General features: G+C 42.0%; 2 protein-coding genes across 2 annotated transcripts; one reads left to right on the top strand and one right to left on the bottom strand.

Moving 5' to 3' along the window:
- Nucleotides 1-1364: 1364 nt before the first annotated feature.
- Nucleotides 1365-18700, bottom strand: LOC119011796 (oxygen-regulated protein 1). The gene is made up of 4 exons (XM_037085164.1): nucleotides 17621-18700; nucleotides 12566-13238; nucleotides 9779-9938; nucleotides 1365-8197 (listed from the first exon to the last, which is right to left on the bottom strand). Exons 2-4 carry the CDS (start codon nucleotides 13223-13225, stop codon nucleotides 2535-2537), a joined length of 6483 nt encoding a protein of 2160 aa, XP_036941059.1. The 5' UTR covers nucleotides 13226-13238; nucleotides 17621-18700; the 3' UTR covers nucleotides 1365-2534.
- On the top strand, nucleotides 17377-23400 carry tcea1 (transcription elongation factor A (SII), 1). The gene is made up of 10 exons (XM_037085165.1): nucleotides 17377-17590; nucleotides 18707-18769; nucleotides 18857-18962; nucleotides 19811-19913; nucleotides 20044-20192; nucleotides 20336-20392; nucleotides 20868-21022; nucleotides 21189-21335; nucleotides 21859-21930; nucleotides 22979-23400. The coding sequence occupies exons 1-10, from the start codon at nucleotides 17516-17518 to the stop codon at nucleotides 22985-22987; spliced, it is 936 nt and encodes a 311-aa protein (XP_036941060.1). The 5' UTR covers nucleotides 17377-17515; the 3' UTR covers nucleotides 22988-23400.
- Nucleotides 23401-24033: the final 633 nt, after the last annotated feature.

Below are 24033 nucleotides of genomic sequence, written 5' to 3'. Positions count from 1 at the left end.
TCTTTCTTTGTGTCTCTCCGTGCGTGTTTTTTGCAGAGAGTGATTGGGTCAGGGACGCTGAGGGGACGCGGGGAAACAACAACCTCCCAGCATTTCACCCCTGTCGTCCACATGACACGTCCAATACACAGCATCAAATTCTCAAATGACCCGCTGTCATTAGACTTGTGTCAAGGATAATATCCTCTGGCCAGACTTATTTCAAGCTGCTCTGTCAGTGACCATCACATCACATGTGTCACTTGCATATGGCTGACTGCATCAGGGGGGCATCACCCAGACAAGACTGGCAGCTGCAGATGACACTCTGCACACTCACCTGCCTCCGGATGAGTGGGTAAGAGAGAGACGAACCCTTCAAGTGTGTAGAGAGAAGAAAAAACATACTTGATAATACCTCGTCATGACAATTCAGAATAATATCAAAGTAAATCACCCCACTTTTTGACCCCCTGACATGATTAGTTAAAGAGATAAGAGAAAGAAACCCCCTCCAGCGTGAGTCAGGGCTGGGCTGCAATTTGGACTTTGGCGCTGTGTTGCACTCCAGTTCTAAGAATTAACAAAATATGCTGTAAGCCCAAGGCCCATTCTGAATTCACATGCTCATCTGAGTTAATAACCTCATGAAAGTCAAATGTCACCCCAGTCCAAAGATGCTTTAAGGCAGTTGTCATGAGTGGGATTATCTTCGCCCGTTTGTATCTCAACCACAAATGTAATTAACAGCGAATTTACTATTAGATTTTCTTTTGAATTCGAGAAAGAAAAATGCAAACACAGAAGATGTATTGTTCTCTTCCTGCAATCATCTGCATTTTATATAAGCTCATAAATGAGCTTCAGTTATGAAATATATAATGTATGTACTCCCATAAGCAGTTTGACGTTCAGATCGTTGTCACTAGTGACAAAATTGGGTTGACTGACTGACCGATTTATTAGCATACATCCGAGTCATAGGGGTTGTCAGTTTCCCTAAAAGATAACTAACTTGCAATGGTTTGCTCAAAAACATATATTTTAAATTTGGATGTCTGGAAGAGTCATTGGGACTTCTGGAGGGGAAAAAAAGAAAAAAAAAGTGCAGGTACCATGCTAGCTCTTTTTCTTTTAGCTTAGAAAACAGGCTAAAAATCTTTTACTTCATTCAACAGATTTTATTTCCATTTTTTTCCCATACAAATGATTAAAAGAGTATGGAAGTTAATTTCCCATGTATCTCATAATGTTGACTATTCATCTCATAACAACGACTTTACCATGGGCATACATGAGTCTGCACAGAGAAGTCATCATTTTTCAGACATTGCCTGTTAATTATCTTTTAGAGACACTGATGGGTGCCCCCGTGACCCGAATGTTTGCTTAGGCACAAACCGGGGACTTGTTCCTTAGCTGCTAAATGCTCCCCCCTGTCCATCACCAGCTAGTCCATAACATTGTCTTTCTGCTGTTTGGTGCTGAACAGGAAAAATACAGGCTTGTGGAGCTTTAGCACTGACAGTAGCTGCCTGCTGTTAGGGTTAGTGCAGCGAGAGGGAACTGAAAACAGTAATTGTTGCGGCCAGACAGCTAAATAATCAGCTTGAACTCACTATATAAAGCTCTGTAAAACTGATGGGGAGCCACAGATAGCTAGTTCTCTGACTACGAGCAGCACCTTTTAACATTGACACATCATTTGAACACATGAATTATTTAGTTTTTAAGCAGTTTGATGCAGTAAAGAAGAAAGCTTTGTTGAAACATTTTAAAAGTCTTGATGCTGGGAGATATAAACACAAACTGCAGTTACAGAAAATGAGAATTTACACGTTCAACTCTGACTGCCGACCTCTGCTGCTTTAGCTTGGACTTTATTTAATCTCTCTTTCATGTAGGTCCGTGACTTCACTGAAGTGGGGTACCCCACAATTGAAAAATCAAACATGTTTTTATTGAATATCTTTACAGCCAGAAACAACGTTTTGTTAGAAGCTGCCTGATAGAAAATGTGGTGCTTTGACAGAAAAATCAGTTCACACTTCTTTATAAGTTCTGAACAGTTGTTCTTTGAAGGAGCAACATGCTGAACTTCATAGTGTCCACATCTTTCATAGGAAGTCTCCGCAGAACACAATCTGCTTTCCTTGGCAGATACAGTCATTTCTGTGATGTGTCGCATATCAAACAAGCAACTGACACCTTGTGGTGCTTGGATAATACAGTGATGTACAGTCAGGAGCATTGAATCGGTAAAAACATTGTTCTTTTTTCTTTTTTTGCAGAAATTGTTACATTCCACATGCGCAGTTCTGTGATGGATGTCAGCGTCGAAGTTAACAAGTGCAAAATGACATTTTAAACCGAATACAGCATAAATATGAGGCACAGGTCTCTCCACTCACTGCACATTTCTGCAAGTCCAGCGGGGCAGTGAGAAAAGTTATTGTTCATGATTATTTGACAAAACATGAAACATCTTCAGCTGCATTAAAACAAGAATAATGCTGCATGCAGGGGCAGCACATGTGAAACACAATGTCCTGTTCTCATAATATGGGACAGTACTGGCCACATCTCACATGCAGTGTGTCCAGGGAGTCCTGGGCCTGCAGTACACGGCCTCCTCCACTAGATGTCCTTCTCGCCCGTGTCACGGCAGAGGACTCCCCCTCAGGATGCACTTTCCTGTCCGCTATTTTAAACTCGACTGATGCAAAAGAAGACATGCTACCATTTTTACTCGCCCACGTTCGGGAAGTGTCAATCGTGGGTGAGACCCTGACGCCTCGCCCCCTGGCACTGCTCGAATCCCTTTTCCCACTTTTGTAACTGGAATCATCCATGAACGGGTCCGAGTCGCTTCCGTGTGGCATGTTGTAGTAGGTGCACTTCGGGGTTTGAGGCTTCGCCATCTCCTCGAGCTCCGATGAGGATATGGCTGCAAGAGGGTTGGGCTGGGCTTTACAGTGAGACAGGGAATCCTCGCTCAAGTTCTCCTGACCCGTGTCCATGGACGAGCTGTCTGCGTTTCCGTACATTCCCAGGGAGACCGGGGGGGACTTTCGGATAAGGTGGTTCTCCTTGAGCAGCCATCTGCCTCGGTCGATCAGAACCCCGTCAGTAGAGTCTTTCTCGGAGGCGAGAGAAACGCACTGTGCGGCCTCCGGGGCAGCTTCGTTGTCTGCTTTTTGTGAGCTTGCGCCGCTGAAATAAGACAGATCCTCTCTTGAGGCTTTAGTGCCCGAGTCAAGGGAAGAGAAACTCCCTCCACTTTTTAATCGGGAGTCGCGCAAGGCTTCTGAACGACTTCCACTGGACAGTTTAGAGTCACCTCGCTGCACATTCGCCATCCCGCTAGAAATGTCGGCCTTGTGTCCACGGGTCAGAGGAGGTTTCTCTGAAGCGCTGTCTCCGCTCTCTGTGACGATATCCACGGAGTCCTGAGATTTATATCCCCCACTCTCCGACGTTTCGGGCCTGTAGTCGGACAAATCTGAGGTGATCGGACTCGGGAGGCGCTTCAAGCCGTACGAACTATCCTCTCTGCTTCTCGGAATGACAGTTTTAGTTTGCACGACTCGGGCATTATCCGGCTCTATCCTGATCTTCCCCTGAGCGTCGTACGTGAATATAAGCGAGGAGGACTGCAGGGCCGAGTTAACAAAGTCGAGTAGTTCCTGTGATATTTCCACCGGATGTGGCAGACTGCTTCGCCTCTCCTCGTCGGTCTCTAGTTCGTGAACGGTGTCCGTTCCGTTACCTTTTTCATCCTCACACTGACCCTCGGAGGATTGTTTGGTTGGTGATTCGGTGTCTTGTTTTCCCACCTTGGCATCCACATTTGCTTCCTCCTCGCTGCTGCTCTGCTCCTGCAAATATGCGGCCTCCTCTAGTAGGATTTCACCAGCAATACTGCCTGCGTCACCAGAAACCCTTTCCTCTTCTATCGCTCGCTCTTCCATCTCATCTGACCCATCAGTGAACTCATTGCTTTCATTATCTTCATCATCTCCCGTCACTCCTTTGTTTAGTATTTGCTCTATCGCGTCTCCTTCGAGCTCTGCCTCCTCCACGACGTCTTTCTCTTCTACAGATTCCTCCTCAACACTACTTTCTTTCCTGCACTCTTCGCCCTCATCACATTCTTCTTCCTCATCTATAGTTTTGTCAGCTTCCTGCTCCTCCTCTTCCTCATCTGTAACCACCCTGTCTTCTATTTTAACCTCGACATCCTCGCCTCCTTCTTCAACATCCTCTCCAGCGTCCTCCTCGATAACCTCCTCCATTTCCTCTCCCTCCTCCTCAATAACTGCATCTTTCTCTGTAACTACATCTTTTTCTTCCTCCTCCTCTCCGATCTCTTCCATTACAATTTCAACCTCTTCTTTCTCCTCAGTAACCTCTGTCATTTCCTCTTCCTCTTCGATATCTTCCCCTGCTTCCTTGTCTGCCTCCTCAATAAAAGTATCTTCCTCCTCCTCCTCTTCTTCCATCTTTTCAATCACATTTTGACCCTCCTCGACTTCCTCTCTCCCCTCAATAACCTCTGCCATTTTCTCTTCCTCCTGCTCTTCAACACCTTCCCCTGCTTCCTCCTCTGCATCCTCAATAAAAGTGTCTTCTTCCTCCTCCTCCTCTTCCACCTCTTCGATTACATTTTCTACCTCTTCTTCTTCCACTCTCTCATCAATAACCTCTGCCATTTCCTCTTCCTCATTCTCTACAGTACCTTCCTCTGCTTCGTCCTCTGCATCCTCAATCAAAGTAACTTCCTCTTCCTCCCCCTCTTCTTCAATATTATCTACCCTCTCTCCTTCATCTGTCTCCCCAGTGACCGCATCTACCTCTACAACAACCTCATCATCCTCCCTTTCCTCCTCCTCTATCTCCTCCTCCTCCTCACCCTCTCTCTCATCTGTGTCTTCAACGTTGTCTTCCTCTCTCAGTTCTTCATCATCATCATCCATTATCCCCTCATCAATCTCCTCAACCACTTCTTTCTCTCCAACGTCTGATTCCTCTGCCTCGGCCTCTTCATCCACTGTCATCTCTTCCTCTATCCCTTCCTCTATTTTGCCAATAGTTTCCTCCTCATTTCCTTTTTCCTCCTCCCATTCCTCCTGCCCATTATCATCCATTATTACCTCTGTCACTGCAGCCTGTTCTGCTTCTTCCTCACTTTCATTTTCTCCTATTTCTGTCTCTTCACCAGCACTACCATCATCTATCTCCTTTGGTTCTCCATCCTCCTCCTCTGCCTGTTCCCCTGCATTTTCTCTCTCTTCTAATGGCTCATCTTTGCCTGTCTGTGATAGTTCTGATTCTTTTACATCAATGTCCATTTCCTGAACTTTATCAGCTTCTTGCTCTGCTTCATTCAACATGCCCTGTTGCCCATCATGTTTTGTCTGAATAATGCCCTCAGCTGTGCAGGTAGTACCAGGCTCTGGTGTTTCACACCCTTCAACAAATTTTTCCACATCTTCATCTGTTTCCGACTGGTCTTTTTCGATTTCAACGAAGGTGCTCTCATCTACAGGGTAGAAACTTCTGGCTTGTTGGATTGTTGAAGAAATCTGCTCCCGGAGATCTTGCGGCATATTCAGTTCCTCCATCAGCTCGTCAATAACCATATGCTGATCCTCAAATACGTCGCCTCCTTCGGAGACAACATCCAGGGCGAATTCTGTTTCTGAGACTCTTGGGGACAGCGGTTCACTCTCAAGCCTTTCCCTCAGGATCTGGAAATCCTTCCAGTGTTCTCTGAGCTGAGAAGACGCGCTGCTCTGCAGGTCCGTCAAGCTTGCCCTTTGCTCCGCCTCGTCCTCCATGGTAGAGATTTTCTGCAGGGATTCCATCATTAACATGGCCTCAGAGCCGGATCTTGACTGGTTCGGTGTTAGGTTGTCTCGCAGGGTCATCACTGATAAGAACGACAGGAAGGCTTTACACGATGAGCCGAACACTGAAGCCACCTGCGTTGGGAAATCAGGAAGGCTGTTGGACTTCTCGAGGTTGGACGTTGTGCTCGTCTCAGGCGCGTTTCTGATGCACTGAACCGATGAACAAAGTTGCTGCAGGACAGGTCTGATTCTTGCTTTGGGACTTAAAGCACTGGGCTCAGATGAAGCTGATTCATTAGCAGCTGGGCCGATGGCCTCTGCAGATTTGTGCGCCCTCACTCTGTTCTCCTGGTGTCCGGGATCGACTCTGACACTCGGCATCGAAACACACAAACCTCTCGCATATTGTTCGTTGTGCGGGAGAGCTGTGGCCGGCGCCGCATGACAATGGGGCACAGACAGACATGAAGCCGATTTCTTGACAGCATCAGCAGGCGGTGGATTTTCCTCATCTGGACTCGTCTGGCATCCGTTCGTTTCATCGGATTCAGAATCCCCGCCTATCTGAAACACAACTTTTGTTTGAGGCTCCGATACGTCTGCGATGTCTTCCTCAGTGTACGGCGCTGACTCTGGTTCAGCCTTCTCCAACCAGTTCTCGACATACTGGTGGATTTCAGAGGGAGAAGGATTGAGAGAAGGCATCGAAAAACTCTCACCCAACTCAGAAGACTTTTTGGGCGTCGATGTTCTGTTTTCGATCATGGATTTGGGCTTGCTTATTGTCTTCTTGCCGGGCAACAGCGACTTTTTGGGTTGTAAAATGTCTAAAATGTTCTTCTTCATTTGAGGCCGCCCAGTCGGCGTATTTACATTATGGCCGTTATCTTTAGCAGCTGCTTCATTCAGATTTTTCCTCAGAGATGGGGTCCTTCTCAAATTGTCTGTGCTAGCTAATAAGGCTTGCTCTTTTCTTGGCGTCTTTTCATCCTTTTTCACTTTCTGACTTTGAGGTTTTTCTGCTCCTCGACTCTTTTGGCCGCTGTTGGCACTCTCCGATGAATTCAAACTCTTTTTTCCTGTGCCGGTATTGCTCCTGAGTTTGTCTGTAGATGACCGTTTGCTTTGTTTTGAGGGGCTTTCCTTTTGCTTTTTATCTGAGCTGCTCGTTGAACTCTTCTGATTTCTAGAAGGGTGAACCACTTTCTTTTCCCTGTCAGCTCGGGGAGTTTTGTCTTTGTTTTCTGTCCCCTGTATTTGGGAGTTTGACGCTGTCGTAAGCTTGTGTGTTATTGGCTCTGATGACAATGATAACATCTCCTCTTTTGGTCTTTGTAGCGAGTCGGTAGTAGAAAAATCTATATCATTGCTGGATGGGACAGTGGATGGTTTGCTTTCGGGTGCTGCAGCACCGTCTGCGCTATATTCTTCATTTGCATAATAGTTGTCGTAGCAACCTTGACTCTCGTAAATGTGCATGACAGTCTCTCTGACCTCCATCCCGTTATTCTCTATCTGAAGAACTTCAGCCAGTCCTGACGACCTGATGGAGGAGTGGGAGCCTTTCTTGTTCGCCCCTGCAGATGCAGTTTTCCGAGGTTTGGGGACTGGCTTTGTGTTGCTGCTGCTATGTCGGACAACGCAGTATCCCTCAGTTGTCTCACCATCAGCCGTCCTCTCCATGTAGGAATAATGTCCCAGGGTGCTCTCCTGAACCCCCGTCTCCGTCACCGTCTTCACACTCTCAACAGACGCCTTCTTACTAACACGCTGGGGACCTGGCGTGGGAGTGCGCTTGAAACTTGTTTTTGCTTTGCCCAGAGTTGTGGGAGTGTAGCTCTCGTATACTTGCCCGTCGTTAAAGCCGACCCCCTTTCCAGCCCCGGCGGGATGGTTCTCCTCTTTTGTGTCGTCTTCACTGACGCTAGAGGAGTCTTTGGCAAAGGCGTTGTTCGAGTCAGGTGAGCTTCTGCCCGACTCCGAAATCGAGCTACAAGCTGCCCTCTTGCTAAGGCTGGAGCGGCTGACTGTTGTAGTCCAGTGGAGCATCTCCTCCTCTTTAATGGTCAGGTGGACTTTCATCTCCACCGTCATGCTGCCGTCTTGATTCACACGGAAAGACTTTTCAATGTCATCTTCCTGAGGTACGATCAAAGCGTGACGCTCGTTGCCCACCTTCACCGTTCCACGTGTCTCCACGGAGGTGCGCTGATGGTTGACTTCTCTCTCGAACGATCCACTCCGCTGATGCGGGTTACAATTCACGGTTCCGTTCCGAGACTTGTTTACTTGGTCAACGATATATCGCTCTGATGACAGGGAGAAGTTCCTTGAGCCTCGACCACTTGAGATGGATTTGTTGTTCTCTGAAGGACAAAGAAAGAAAAACAATATTTAAGGATGTGAGCGCCATGTTGTGTTCATATTGGTTTGGTAGGAACATTTAAAGGATTAGTGTGACATTTTAGGAACTACCATTTTTTGCTTTAAAGAGCACTGGCATGCATCATATGCTAAAATTCAGTTTGCCTAGCTTTGTTTGAAGGTAGAAAATAAATCTAGGGTGCTGTTTAGCTCAGTTGGTAGAGCAGCTGTCCCATGTACAGAGGCTTTGTCCTCGCTGCAGCGGCCGCGGGCTCGAATCCCAGCCTGGGGACCATTTGCTGTGTGTCGCTCCCCCCCACTCTTTCATCCTGTCTTATCTTGAGCCTGTACTATCAATACAGGCCAAAACAATTACTAAAAAAAAATCTGACTGTCAGCAAAGGCACGCACTTTTCATGTAGATGAAACAAACATGATATATGCGTTAATTAGAGAGCTTTAGTTGGCAGATTTTGTTACCTCTGGACACAACTAGGCAAGCTGTTTTCCTTTTCCCCCTGTCTTTCCGCTAAGCTAAGCTAACTGTTTCCTGGCTCTAGGGTTGGTTCACTAAGATCGATGCTGTCTTATGCAGGAATGCTCTGATCACAGTGACACAGTTACACATTCACACCTGGAAGCTGCCCTGTATATTCACAGTCTGATCTGGTTGCCACTGAGCAGATCCACTGGAGGGTTTGGGGTTAAAGGTCTTAAGTGCTTTGTTCAAGGGCACCTTGTGGTGGTAATGAGAAAGGGGGAAGTGCTTCCTTTTACTTGCTCAGCCCAGATTTATCCTGCCCATCCAGGGATTTGAACCGTCAACCCTTTGGTCATAAACTTGCTTACTTTATAGACATAAGAGTGGTGGTGATCTTGTGTTTTGGTGTATTCTTGTGAGGGTCGTTTACTAAAGTTGTCAGAAATGTCGATAAGATGATATCTCTTCCATACCATACGTAGAAGTTACAATCTCTTTTAATTATGCACTTCATAGTATTACTATCAAAAGTATCAAAGCTATAAAAAAGAAGGTCTACAATCAGAATTTCAACCCAAGGCTATACAGATATTATGATTACTACATGTTGGCTGTGTTCATTGAATTTTTTCTGTACCAAGTTGTTGTTTAAAACAATAAAGTGTGTTCTTTTCTTTTTGCTGTTGTATCCACGGAGGTATAGAGTTTCATTTTTCTATACTATTGTATCAAGTAAACATTGGATTGGGGTCGAGGCACAAAATGCTACTAGAGATAGGTGAGCAATTTCTGTTTGTACAAATTGGGTGAACTGACCCTTTAACAATAAATAACCACTGCATTAAACATGTGACGCACACATCATAAAGAAGCAGAATTGATGGGAGTGTGCATTCATCCTTCTCCTCTGTTATGACACACCGATCACCAGCTGCATACAAAAAAATAAACAGTGAGATGAAATCTGCTGTGAAAATCCTCACAGGACTACACGTTTTAAGGAATATGTCTGTAGATAAAATGTCCATGTTAAACGATCTGTCTGTTTTCACTCAGTCCTTTTTTACAGAAAATTTTATCTGTCGCACTGATCAACACTTACGAGCTGTGGGCTGCAACATGGACGGCTCCGCAGTGTCCATGTACATCACTTGTGCCACCTGGCCTGTTCTGTGAAAACTGTAGTTTCCTAATCTGAATGGCTCGTTGCCCGCTGCCACAACAACTCCAGAGCACAGGATCAGTGCTGCAAGGCCGTCGACCTGAAAGAGGAGCAGAAGCACCTTTCGTCACCGTTGTCATATTCATGTTGCTACAACTGTGCACTCACCTCGTGTATTAAACTCCTAGGTAGCCGTGTCAGCTAAAAAGAGACTTTACATTTGAATGATCAAAAATCGCACGTACACTTGACATTTCTTTGGGTCTCATATTTTCCTAAAACCGACCAAAGATCACAGACAATGAGGCTTTCTGTGAAGGAATAAGATGCACTTAAAGGTTCTCCGACCTCGTGACATTTAACAGGAAGCCTGTTGCTGTTAGAGGACACGTGGAAAAAGGGATTAAGGACTGATAACTCACCAGGGGGGAGAGATTCTGATAACACCTTACATACTAGCTCTTCTGGAAATACTTGTACTTTACAATGTGTAAAGTAAAGACCTTGACTTCTGACCGAAAAGTATGCCCACGACATTTGTTTTAGTTGTGTAGTTTTATGTGCATGGATCTCCCAGAACAAGAATATAAAAAGTAAATCTACCATCATAAAGATTTATTTATTTCCCAGCTGTGTTTTGGTTCTAGACTGACATTAAGTCAAAATCAAAGATACAAAGTTTCTAACAAAATAACAATTAATGTTCCATTGAGTTCATGACAGCTTTCAACTCTTAATGCTTTTATAGACTTTAAAAACAAAAGCTCCAAGAAAAGCGAAAAAAGTGGACAGTGAGTTGAGAGTCAAATTTAACATTTAACCCGACTTATGATGAATGAAATGTTTGACGATCATGTGATATAACAGAAAGCTCTGGATAGAGCGAATAAGTGGACTGTTTTGTCAGCTGCTGTTTCCAAGACCAAGATTAAACTCATGAACTCAGAGAAACAGTGTACTTCTGCCACACAGATCCATGTTTGTATCTGTCTGCCGACAGCTTTCCTCAGCCTCACGTCCTGTAATCGTGTGACCCAGACATACCTTTGCTTAATTTAACCTTAAGCATCCTGAGATTGAGACTATACCCAAGGACACCAGCAGGGGTATTAAGGATTCAAACAACATGGTTGAAAAACTTTTCTAGATTTCAAATATTTTACCAAGTAAAGTGAAATGAAAAAAATCATTTTCCGAGTTCTGATCTTCTGTTGCTGTGGTCTTGGGTTATTTATCTCTTGTTACATGCTTAATATGCGTCAAGAATGTATTTTTCTATCAAAATGAACCTGTTTCACTTGTAAAACATTAATAATACCGTTGATGAGTCACCTTGAACTTGGTAGCAGTAATTTGAATAGATCCAAGTCTGAGTTCTAAGTATGCCTCAGCGTTTCTGGGTAGACTAAGCCCTTAATACTAAAGGGAGTGATTTAATTGACACACACAGCAGCCACTCACTGGTGATGTCTAATGGAACATATATTGGTGTGTCGGTTGTGTTGTCTGGTTAAATGTTGTTGCTTTGTTACTTGTGGGAAACTGCACGCTTTGGAACATAAGGCAAATTTCACAAGAATATTTAGAAATCAAATGCAGTTAGATTAAATGTAATGTAAAGTATGAATCCACAGTTGAGTGTACGTTTGGATTTCAGCCGCAAATTCCATAATATTTCCAAATAATGTGGATAATGTGTTTGTTTCTCCCGCGTCCTCCTTCTCATCTAACAATGCAGGCGGGGCAGGCGGGGGTGGAGGTGAACACTCCACGTTAAACCACGGCCGCTTTAAGCCGTCCAAAGATCAGAGTTCAAGCAAATCCTTCAGGTTTCTTGTAACTAGTAGTAACTGAACCACACATTTTGAAATGTGTCACATTACCCAAGTTAAAGACGCTGCAAATTCTGTTTCACTGGGACTTCAGTTTAACTAGCAAGACTTCTGCCAAGAAAATATACCACTCTCATACCTTCTAAGACCAGCAGACAGTTAGCTTAACTTAGCATAAATACTATTAACAAGGAGGAACAGCTAACCTGGCTTTGTCTGAAAATCCCAGGTTAAAAATAAACTGGAATATTTTATAGTAAACAAAATTATTGCAAGTATAATTGTACTTTTTGTGCTTAATTCAAGGTATATTTAAAATGTGTTTTTAAAAGTGTACTTAAAAGTAGATGCCATTAAGCTCAGTTTCACTGTGCTAACAATAAAGGCACAAATTCTGCAATAATTAAAGTGGTATTTCCATGTACTTTTAAAAAGTGCATCATAAATTTCATACAAGTGTACCCTAGAATATATACTAAATTGTAAATTGTCATAGTATAAATGTAGTGCACTTATATAAGTGTTTCCATTTTTCATTACATCTGATTGTTTAATGAGTACAAAAAACAAAGCGTAAGTAAGACAATTTGTGGTTTAATGGTTGGTGGTTTGTTGGGAACTTTTCTTCCAGGTGCTGTGACTGGAATCTCCACTCATGGCCTGGTTTCCATTCTCAGTGCTAAGCTAAGCTAACAGCCTGCTGGCCACAGCTTCATATTGAACTGACGGAGTTGAGGTAATGATATTTTCTTTTAATTTAGCTTTGTTTAGTGTGTTTTCTAATATTCAAAACTACCCTTTTCACAAAAGAAGAATCTTAAAATATTTTCAGGAGTTGCCTTGAAATAGCTTTAACCTCCAGTTTTAGTTTTGTTTTTTTTGTCCAAATACTTACTCTCCTGCCATCTGTCGAGAAGAGTTTCAGCACTGGGAACTGCAGGATCTGGGATAAGTAATCCAGTAAAGCATCGAATGTCGGCGCTGTTCTTCTCTGCAACATGATCGTGCGTTTAACAGTGGGATCCCTGTTGTTTATAACCACAAGTTTCTTAGGTGTCCGTACTGCCACCCTCTCAGTAACCTTAGCCGGCCTGCTGGCCTCTTCATTCCTTCTGCCAAACTGGAGTACTTGGCGCTTTCGTCGCCCGGCGCTAAAGGGCCGGGTGGTGTTCCACGGTACCTGCCGCCTGTTCACTTCTTCCAAGTTTAACGGCTTCACCCGTCTCTGATCAGAACACACGTATGATCCCCCATCGTGTAGGTCATCCAAAGCCTTGACCAGGTGGGTCCCACGAGGTGTGGTGATGGTCCTCACACCAAAGGGCAGAGGCACTTTCTTTGACAGAGCATCTAGCAGCGCATCGAATGTCTTGAATGTACGGGCATTGACAACCATGCGATGCCCACTGAATTTGTAGTCACCGCTTTTGAAGAAGCATACTCTTTTAGAAGCCGAGGGATCAGGGATTGGCTGGAAGGGTCGGGAGGGTAACGTCTGCCCACTGCCAGAGGACACTTCCCGGGCAGGTGGCTCCTGGACTGGTGTGTTGCTCATGGTGTGGAGATGGCTGGAAAGAAAGCAGAGGGCGAGAGGGAGGTGGTCAATTTGTTATTGCAGTTATATTTCAATTTATTTCAAATGCGCAATATGTAATTTTTAGTGTTAGGGGTCTCTCAGTCATAACAAAAGACATAAGTAGCATGGGGTCCAATCTCATGAACATGACAGAAACAGAAGAAGGAATGTTTTAAAGGTTTACTTGATGTAACTTTGCTGTTACGTTTAGTCTCATTTGCTGACTTCGTTACTCCCTCTCTCGCACGAAAGTTATTGTGACAGTCGACCAAAGTCAAGGCACTGTTACCTTGAACACATTGCAGATTTTTTATTTAACCTTTATTTAATCAAAGAGTCACTGAGATCAAAAATCTCTTTTACAAAAGTACATTGCAGGAAAGGTTAAGTACAAAACAAAATATAAAACAAAGGTAATTTTAATGTTGAAATTTTACAGTATAGCTTTAAGTTTTACTTTATAAGTGGTATTCCACCAAAACTGTCTTGTGAGTATCATAAAGTTACACATACACTTAATAGTTTGTATTTTGCCTGAGTTTCTGAGGTACATTTGGGACTATAAATGAGCCAGACTGAAACTTTAGGTTTTCTACAATCAAATGAGGTTTAACGCTTGACTGCCAATGATAGGGTAGGAAAAAAGGAAAGTGAGGCACCACAACATTTCTTTTAAGGTATTTGAGGTTTAAAGTGACAAAATGTAACTTTCTGGGGAAAGATTGTTGATTAGGGGTTGCTAGGCTCTGTCATAAATCCAAGCTTCAGTATTTGATGACCTGGGAATGACATTCAACAACTTTTACAGTGTGTTGCTTTAAAGATGAACTCAGTTGCAATGGATTCCAATGTTGACAAGTAATTAAGGTGGGAAAGCCATGTTTAAATGTCCTTGGACACTTTTTCAAACCAGTTCTGCAGCACAAACCACTTGTCCACCTCTATGTTCTGCATGTTCCAAACAATTGATTCATCACAAATGGCTGAAAACACTGCTTCATGTTGCACCCCTTACTCCAAGCTCTGGTGCTTTGCCGAGAGTAGTTCGTTGACAGAAATGGTCTCTGTTAGAATTTTTCCATCATCATCATCTAAAAATTGAAAAACCCATGTGAACACTCGAAACAGGATACTGTACTGAACAAATACTGTAGGAAGTATTCAACACAATTACTGTGTATTTACTGTGGACTACAACATCACATTTTACCAAAGAAACACTGTCATACACTCATGTCTGTCAAGTGTATAGATTGTACTCTATGTAAAGAATTAAATGATTAAATGTACAATAATATATCATGAATACATTCAATGTCATATCTTATGCCTTATGTGTATTTTGTACACTTACGATAGTTGTTGGCATTATAGTTGCATAATGTCAGTAGACCTTAATAAAGCACAGAGCCTCTATTGTGTAGGCTGCTATAAAGGTTTCATAACTTGTATACGTCTATAATAGAGCATCAGTGTGAGGAACTTTGTTTAAAAACAGATTCCACATCAATATTGTTATAATAATAACCCGCAGTGCTACTGTGGACTACACAAGTCTAATAAGATGTATGCTGTATATGATAACAGACAAAAGCCAGACACACCAGGCACATATCAGCTGATTAGACACTTAGATACTCAAGAAAACAACAGACAGTAAACAAACATGTCAACAGAAATATATGAACAAGCCTTACCGTATAGATCTCACATTTCACCTGAATTATAAACCCTAAAACAACAGAAAGAGTGCATCCGGTATTTCTCCGAGCGCAGGTCAAAGCCTCTGAGAAGCATTCGAGGGCTATTTTAAGACATGCAACATCATGGCCAATTTGCTTAATCTTTGCTCACACTTGATCAGCATATGATGGTAAGGTCACAAATAAAAAACACGGAGGAACTGCCGAAGACTGAAAAAAGACTGAAAATCTGCACTGCAAAAAAGAAAAAAAAGGGAAAAAAAGGCAATGTTTCAGAAGCCGTCGTTTTCTTGTTGGCTGTAAACTTCTCACCTGCCATTTGCACTAATAGAAAAAGTGAGAAAGCAACTGTAGAGTAAAAGGCTTTGTCGGTGCCAAAGTGAAGAAGGTGGTGAAAGTTCATTTAGGAAGAGGAATGGTCCAGGTCTGATGATATTAGTAAATCTTCATTGCTCCAAGCAGATACCGCAGGTGGCTGGGACTGTTTCTAATTTGCAGGCAGCCTGTCTAATCAGATTTGAGAGGCCTAAGAGGGATTAGGTTAAAGATTTTGCGCACCTGCTGACAGCATGAGGCAGAATAAGGTCTTAAGAGAGCACTTTTACCTCACAGCAGGTATTGGAACTCCACCATCAGAATTCAGAACACACAGTGCATCAGTATTTGCACTTGTTGACTATCCTGGAGATGTTAATTAATAAGAATTTTGACCATAATTAGAGGAAATACTGCAGCTTTGTATGCAAACATGGGAGGTTCAGGTTTGTAGACTTACATTTTGTATTCAGTGGCTAATGATATAATTGCATCAATGGGGTGAGAGCTGTGTCACTGTAGTGGGGTTTGCAGACAGTATGCCAATTACCGACTGCCTCTGACTGAATAAAAGCTGGTAATACCTCCCACACACACATAAAGTGTCCTGGTGGATGGAGACTGTTTCACCTGCACAGAAAGGACCGGTGAAGGGGAAAATGAGGAAATTTTTATTGCATCATCAAGCATGAAATAAAAGCTTCATTAATACTTTCTTTTTTATTATTAATATTTGTGACCATTACCTTTTCTAAATTTATGAAACATAAGAAGGATTTTGGCACAATATTTAACAGTTTTGCTCTTTTTTGAATGCACACAGGATATTATTTGTACTGCCATCAGCAGCATGTAACATTTTTTGCTCAAATCATTTGCAGTGATTGCCTAACCTTCAGTCAGTGGGTGGTATGTCACACGCTGATCTGTTTGGATTAGTAAGATCCAAATTAGCAAGTCAGGCGGTGGCACATAAATGCAGTATACGGTGAACGGTGGGGCGTCGTCGAGGCCTGGTTCCAGTTACTCAAAGGTCACAAGTTTGATCTGCCTTCATCAAAATCCACAAGTCTCACCAAAGGTCACCTTGTGCCTTGTGACTGGCTAATTCCAGGAGTGAAATGTCAACACTACCAAACAAATATTGACACGAGCCCTTGAAAGGTGCAATAGGTAAAAATTGGCCAACTGTTGAACTGATATTTTGAATAAATAGGGGAACACATCACTAGCAGTAGCTAACCGCTGCTAACTGTAGTCTGTTTGACTGCCGCTACTCTTAGATTGTTAGCTTAGTTAGCTGTGCAGCTTGCCAACAGGTTTGTGTTTACACAGCCAGCACAAGACCTGTGGACTGCTGGGAGACATAGGTTTTCAGGACTGGGACTAGCTGGTTAGCATGCTAACTTCAAAAATAAAAATCACTATCGGAACAAAAATACCATGATTTTGTTTTTTCTTCTTGTTTAGTGAATTTTAATTACGGCCCCCCCCTGAAGTGCAGCAAATGATTAGCCTATTAATTTTCATTATAAATAAATTGATGCAATCACTCTCTTGATTAAGCGGTTGATGTATAATCAGAAAATTGTGCAAAACAGCCAAGTTAATGTATATCTTGTTGCTGAACAGTCCCACCCCAAAGAAATAATATCTAATACCATCAAATACTAATACTTATAAGAACAAGAAAAGAAACAATGCATATATTCACATTTTTACAAAGAATTACTCTTGACAGTAATGATTGAAACATTTCTACTTGATTGAACACCCACATATTTATTCATGAACTTGAAAGGATTCCTGCAACAGAGTCCATTGTTGATCCAGGTGAGGATGTAAGTGGCAATTTGGCACCATCTAACGACAGGTAGCGATATTGACAAAATGGAGGTTTCGTTTTGGTTACAGGAGGACAGATGTTTGTACAGAACAAGGGACAAAACAGACGTGTATCCTGATATTTATATATGTAAAAAAAAAAAAAAATCATCTTGTCTGATAAATGCACTGGGGAGGAATGAACGCTGACTTCTCTCACAGCTCTCAGAATAATCTTGTGTTCAGTCTCGATTAACTCCCCCTGAGCTCATCGCGCATCAGCTAGTCAGGTCTGCTACACAGCGGAGGGTCAGTACGGTCCCGGTCCGTAGACGCCGCCACTGCTTTTACTTCAGTGGCGTGGTCTTTGTCGCGAATTTTCTATCCCATTCGGTCCTGATTTTTGGACTCCACCACACCAGTCAACATGGGCAAAAAGGAGGAAGAGGATATTATCAGAATTGCGAAAAAGATGGATAAAATGGCGCAGAAGAAAAACGGGGTGAGATGTCTGAGAAGAATGAATGCCTACCTGCCCGCTGCTTAGCCGATCAGGCTGATGTGGATGTTTAGCTAACGCTGGCGCTAGTGAAATGTGATGGGGTTAGCAGTCAATTGTGTGGCTAATTGAGCCTCTAGCCAGTTAATACACTGTCAGCACAATGTGTCAGTTCACCAGAGATGTTTCCCAACCGGTAACTTCTCCGTTACTACGAAAAATTAGCTCCAGGGCTAATACCCGCTACTTGTTGTTGTGACTAACTGACTAGCCGCAGACAGCTAGCTTGCAACTCTGTTTATGTCTACGGCGCTGCTGTGTGTTGCTAGCCGCTAGCCACATAGCAGCACACTGGTTCTTGCTAGCATTGTGCCTTTACAACGCGTTAACATGTTGGATGTGGGAACTTAAACCTGGATTATGTTGCTAGATATTCATGTCTGAAATAAAATTGCTCTGTTATCATTCAGATATTTGTGGTATTGTTTTGGGATTTCGCATGCGGCCAATTAGCTAATGTAAGCGCGCTTAACAGCTAGCCGCTTAGCCACTGTAACTGTATAACAACAAACTATTAGAATTATTATATACTAATATCAGTTTTTAGCAATCATCGGGTCTTTAAAATGTGAAAAAAGACCATCACAATTTAATTAAAACCCAATGTGATATATTTCTAAATATCATGTTATGTGTGCGACTAATAGTTTGAAACCGAAAGACAATACTTTTAATATAATTCAAGGCAGCAAAACAAGAGCAGAAAATCGTCACTTTTGCGAGGCTAGTATTTGCCAATATTTGTGTTTCTTTTTCCCTCTTAACTTGTGCATTGAAGTTTAATTTTCTGTCAGTTTGATAGTAAATTAATAATAAATGTGTACCTAGTATAATAACAATAAATGCAATTCTTGTATTCATTTTGCCCAATTAAGTCAAGAAATATAAGTTTAACCTCCCTGAATCATACTCAAAATGTAAAAATTCCGCTGATGCAGTTGTTAGTGCCCACTTGTGATGGAGCAAACTGATCAGTATGCAACCAAGAGTTGGAGGTTCAGTGTGAGATAGGTTAAAATGCATCTAACACTCTTCCATCCCTTCTCTTTACCTTTGCAGGCTGGGGCTTTGGACCTGTTGAAGGAGCTGCGCAGCATTCCCATGACACTTGAGCTGCTACAGGTACCTTTTCTCATTTCTCCCTGAGACTCATTCCGACACAGGCATTACTGAAGCCCCAAAGCACACTGACACTGTGTCTCTCCACAGTCTACCAGAATTGGGATGTCCGTTAACGCCATTCGCAAGCAGAGCACAGACGACGAGGTGACTGCCCTTGCCAAGTCCCTGATCAAATCGTGGAAGAAGCTTTTGGGTAATTGTTTCTTTTCAAATGTTTTTTTTAGTTTGTATTGTCTTAACTAAGCTTTAGGGGGCTGTCCCAAGATGTTGTGCACGACTGTGTCGGAATCAATCAATTCACTTACTGGAAACCGCTGGATGACGTGCAAGAGCCTTTGCTTGTTGTAACATATCACGTTCTGTTTACACCAGCCATCAAAAATGTCTTGTCAGAATTTCTTAAATCACTGATGTCTGTTTTAACCCACGCTGTTAATAAGTGAGGTGTTCAACAGTACAAACAAATGAACCACAGCCAAAGAGTTGAGTGAAGACATCTACACTGACAGCAAGCACCAGCTAGAGAAGATTTTAATTTAAAAGGGCCTTGAGTTATTGTGTAATATAGGAAAAAATATCATAATGATATTATTGTGGTTAATAGATGTAATATCTGGTACTACTGTGCTGCTGGAATTACCGTTGTGAGATGTGTTCATGTTTTCTGTTATGTTATGGCCGAGAATCCGTTCATATATTGCCCATTCACATGTGTTTATCACCAGAAACGTTGTTATTTTAACCTTACTGTGTAATTTCTGCTTCATGGATTTCTCCTCCCACCCCCAATGTGTCCTGTCTGTCTTAACTGTCTGCTGTTTATGAAAGCTCGTGTGACACCTTATTCATAGAGGTATTATAAAGAAATTCTGCAAAAAATCGTATCATTAACCATGACATTTGTTTTATGTTAATGCAGAGCTATTCAGGTGTGAAGAATATGAAAGTATTGACTTTGCAAAAGTCAGTGTTGGCCTTCTTTTGTATCTTTCTGTAATGTTGTGTTCTTACTTGCCTAATTTTTCATCTCTTGTACTCCAGATGAGCCTGGTGGTGGAGACAAACCTTCAGAAGAAAAGAGGAAAGAACAAACAACACCTGTTGTTTCTCCATCACAGGGAAGCCCAGAGGCAAAAGAAGAAAGGTACCATTAAGACAGTAACATTTTTGTTCCGTAAAGCACCGCTGACAGCCAACACAAATTATATTCTCTACTTTTGCATGTTTTTCTTTTGCTCCAGTCGCTGAGTCAAGTTCTCTCATTGCTCCCACAGCAGCTCCAGCAGTAACTCCAGCAGCAAGAGCGAGCCCACCGAAGTTTCAACCAACTCGTTAATCAACACCTTTCCTCGTGCCCCCACCACCTCTGACTCCATCAGGCTCAAATGCAGAGAGTTGATAGCCAATGCTCTGCAGACTGGAGGTAATCACATTGTTATGACAACTTAAACGCCTTTACAACCAAGGATATCTGTGACTGTGATTAGTTACGGTGCTTTGTTTTGTTGTTTTTTTTTTTTTAATTTTCTGTTGACTCTCTGACTTTCTTCTGTTTTTCTCCCATAGAGGATTATATTGCTATTGGTGCAGATTGCAGTGAACTTGGAGCACAGATCGAGGAATATATCCTTTACGTCAAGTGGAAATTTAGTTTGAAACAGCTGTTTGAGTAACTTCCAGGATGTAAGTGTATTTTAAATGACCTTTTTATTTTAAGTTGAAACATTTTTTTCATATGCCAATGACACAAATAAGCAGAAAGGCACTGTGCATAGTGAATAGTATCTTTATTTTGTGTTCTTATGATCTGAATTTGTTTATTTTTTTATAAATTAATTTCATTGTCTTTAATATGTCAAAAGCTGGTGAAATGTCAAGGTCCAAGGTTACATGTCTTGTCTTTAAAGTGACTGTTTTGTGACCAGTGGTCTAAATCTCTAAAGTGTTAAAGGTAGAAAAAACCCAAAAACCTTAAAAAACTGATTGAATGTTTCAACACTCACACATCTAATAGGCTTCAGTTACTATCAGTGTAGTTTCACGCCCTACTCCCTAAAATATTACATGGCCTAAGTTGAATTCCTTGACCCGTCATCACGTGTCTTCCAAGAGTTTAAGAACACAGACATGAAATACAAGAACCGCGTGCGGAGCAGGATCTCGAATTTGAAAGATATGAAGAACCCGAATTTAAGGAGGACCGTGCTGTGTGGGAGTGTAACCCCTGAGCGGATGGCTAAGATGACTGCAGAGGTGTGTTGGCTGTCGATGGTCCGATCTTATAGAACCTGGTGTTGGCACACAGTCAGTAGTTTAGTCATTCCAATGCTGCTGGGGTTGTTTTTCCTTTACATAGTGTTATTCACGTGTTACTGATTAAGTTTACTTTAAGATGGCTGTCCTTCTTCTTTTTCTGTAGGAAATGGCCAGCGATGAGCTGAAGGAAATGAGGAAGAACTTGACCAAAGAGGCTGTCAGGGACCACCAGATGGCCACTACTGGAGGCACTCAGACTGATCTCTTCACCTGTGGCAAGTGCAAGGGGAAGTGCTGCACCTACACACAGGTACGGATTCAGATGGAAAATGTGTGCTTTATTTTAACCGTGGCAGTAGCAGCAGGATGTTCTGGTCTCTTGCAAAGATGCAGATGTGCTCATAATCACTTCCCGCACGTCAAAATTAGCAAGCATTAAGTAATCAATGATCAAATCCTACAATCATAGTTGATGTGAACAGCTGGTAAATGTCGTCAAGGTATAATATGCATTGATTGCTGTGGGTGTAAAGGAATTCTGTAAACCTGATTTTTAGCAATTATATTTATAGTAACATTTTAGATGTGATGGGGTTCAAGAGTTTAAAGATTTTTGTTTTAGGTACCTTGCATTGTAAATGCTTGAATTGTACTCTTAAAAAGTCCCTGTAGTCCATTCACTTGTTTTGGCTAAAATAACACTGTATTGTCAAATCTGTGCGACTCTATGCTCAGTAAGTACCTTGTTGAGTCTTCCTTGATTTAAAGTCTGCTTTGAGGTGCCCTGCTGCACGCTGTGATAAACTGTTTGTGCTTGTTTTTGTCATTCTCAGGTTCAAACACGCAGTGCTGATGAGCCAATGACCACGTTCGTCTTCTGCAATCAATGCGGGAATAGATGGAAGGTACGCTGGCTAACGTTGGGATTTGTTGTACTGTTTCAGGTCCAAAAGAAATGAGGCCAATTTGGTCCTCTTCCACTCTCCCTGCAGACTGTTTACCTTCACACCGTTTGTTTTGTTTATCAGGCCCACATGTGCTCAACTCATTGGTGCTATCCTCTGGGCCGAAAACCTGCACCCTGTTGTGTACAAATGAAAGCAGGAGTGATGAGTGTACTCATCATTTATCCACCAACAAAAAATGTATATGCATCAAAACTGATAGCAGTTTGCTTCGATTTGTCATTGCTCAAGAAAATACCAAAACATTCCTGGTTTGGGGAGTCACTGATCAAGATTTGCTGCTTTTCCCAGCTTTTCTAAAATTTTAAATTGAATATCTTTTGCCCTGTTGGTTGGACACAACATGTAAAGACACAACTTGAGCTGAAACTTGATTTTTCTTATCAGGTTATTTAAAGCAACATTATGTAGAAATTGGCTCCTTTAGATTTGATTTTATTTATTTATTTATTTATTTTTATGATTTGGCCCCCCAGTTTCTGAGTGCCACACCACTGTCTGAGATAGAAATCCCAGGTCTGTAACAATATGTCAGATGTAATGAAGGTGTGAACTACAGCTTAGGGCAGCTCTGCCATCTAGTGACTTTTTTGTTTTAACTATTATTACATTCTAAATAAATAGTTTGCCATCCATAGTCCAGCGCCAGTGTTGAAGAAAATTTTGAAATAGGAAGACAAAGTGATTCATACATTCATAGGAAACATGACACCCTAATATCTCATGCACTAGATTAAAAATAGATGTTTGAAACAATACTTTATAGGAGCATCTATCAAGGATAAAAAATGATATGATATGATATGTTTTGTGTTACATCTACACCATAACTTAACAATACTGTTACATTTCATACACTTTGATATAACAAATAAATAAAATCCCACATGCAGTGACATTATTTATTTAGAGAGTTTTAATTAAAAAAGTAATGATCAGTCTTCGTTGATTTGGGTACTGATTTTTGTTTTTTGTGTGTGTGTTCCAGTTCTGCTGAGTCTGCAGGCATTTCTACGGCACTCAGACAAGTAGCAAAATTCCTGGACCAGGTTCTGTCTCTCTGCAACTGATTGGAGCTTTTGCATTCTGTGGTACACAGAGCACAAATGCCATAAGAAGATGCCACTGCGGTTACCGTTTGAATAAAATATCCTGTTCATAGATCGAGCTCGTTGTCTGTCCCTCGACACCCTTCTCCCGAGATCTTTTACTATTGTTATTAGTTGTTTCTCACTGTCAGATATATGCGATCAGTCTCGTCTCATTCTCTTTTATCTGCATTTTTTTATATGTAGTTTTAACACTTGGGACAATGTTGTTTTGCTTTCCCCTCACAACATTGCATTCTTTTATTTAATTTCCCAATAAAGTGTAATCCATTTGATTAAAAAGAAGTGCTTTTCAATTGTCGTCAGTCTCTTCTGGTTATGTGAATCTTGAGTATTATACTAATGCAATTAAGGATCTGAGAGGACAAACTGTGTGTGTGTGTGTGTGGAGGAGGAGGAGTATACATTTGTTTTGGTGCAATATTCATCACATCAAAGTGAATGCTGCCATATGCATGTTAATCTGAGCACGGACAGGATGATCTCATTGGCCGAACCAGAGGAGACGCACAATTGTTTCCCTTTTCTGGAAGGTTTTTCTTTTTTTAATTGCCAGGTGCAAACACTTGTTTGTTGACGAGCAGTTGTGCTGCCTCGCTCTCTCTCGCACACACACACACTAAATCCAGACCGCTCACACGAGTCACTTAACAGTCGATTCGGAGGAAAGCTGCATGGCTACAGTGTTATCTAATAACGACTAATTCGATAGCTGTGTCTGGAATATGTTTTATTAGTTCGACTGTCTGTTATGCCTCACTGCTCTGTTAGTCATCTTCTCGTGAGCAACACAAATTGGTGCTTTTTCTGATGAGACTCATCTGATCAGTTTGATGGAGAAAGCCCCTGATGTCTTGACCAAACACTGAATTTATCTGCCAATACGTCTAGAATCTTGTAAGGTTAAAGTCACCTGAGAGAAAATCCTTTCAGG

The sequence above is a fragment of the Acanthopagrus latus genome, chromosome 21 (assembly GCF_904848185.1).
Source record: "Acanthopagrus latus isolate v.2019 chromosome 21, fAcaLat1.1, whole genome shotgun sequence".
NCBI lineage: Eukaryota > Metazoa > Chordata > Actinopteri > Spariformes > Sparidae > Acanthopagrus > Acanthopagrus latus.
This window is presented reverse-complemented; position numbering and strand designations above follow the sequence as displayed.

What these genes read in the sequence shown, in the direction of transcription:
- tcea1 (XM_037085165.1), top strand. Translation starts at nt 17,516, where the DNA reads ATGGGCAAAAAGGAGGAAGAGGATATTATCAGAATTGCGAAAAAGATG. An exon ending in CCAGAGGCAAAAGAAGAAAG is followed by an intron (nt 19,914 to 20,043) that starts GTACCATTAAGA and finishes TTGCTCCCACAG; the next exon opens with CAGCTCCAGCAGTAACTCCA. An exon ending in CAATGCTCTGCAGACTGGAG is followed by an intron (nt 20,193 to 20,335) that starts GTAATCACATTG and finishes TTTCTCCCATAG; the next exon opens with AGGATTATATTGCTATTGGT.
- LOC119011796 (XM_037085164.1), bottom strand. Translation starts at nt 13,225, where the DNA reads ATGAGCAACACACCAGTCCAGGAGCCACCTGCCCGGGAAGTGTCCTCT. An exon ending in TCTCGACAGATGGCAGGAGA is followed by an intron (nt 9,939 to 12,565) that starts GTAAGTATTTGG and finishes CTCCTCTTTCAG; the next exon opens with GTCGACGGCCTTGCAGCACT. An exon ending in CATGTTGCAGCCCACAGCTC is followed by an intron (nt 8,198 to 9,778) that starts GTAAGTGTTGAT and finishes TTTGTCCTTCAG; the next exon opens with AGAACAACAAATCCATCTCA.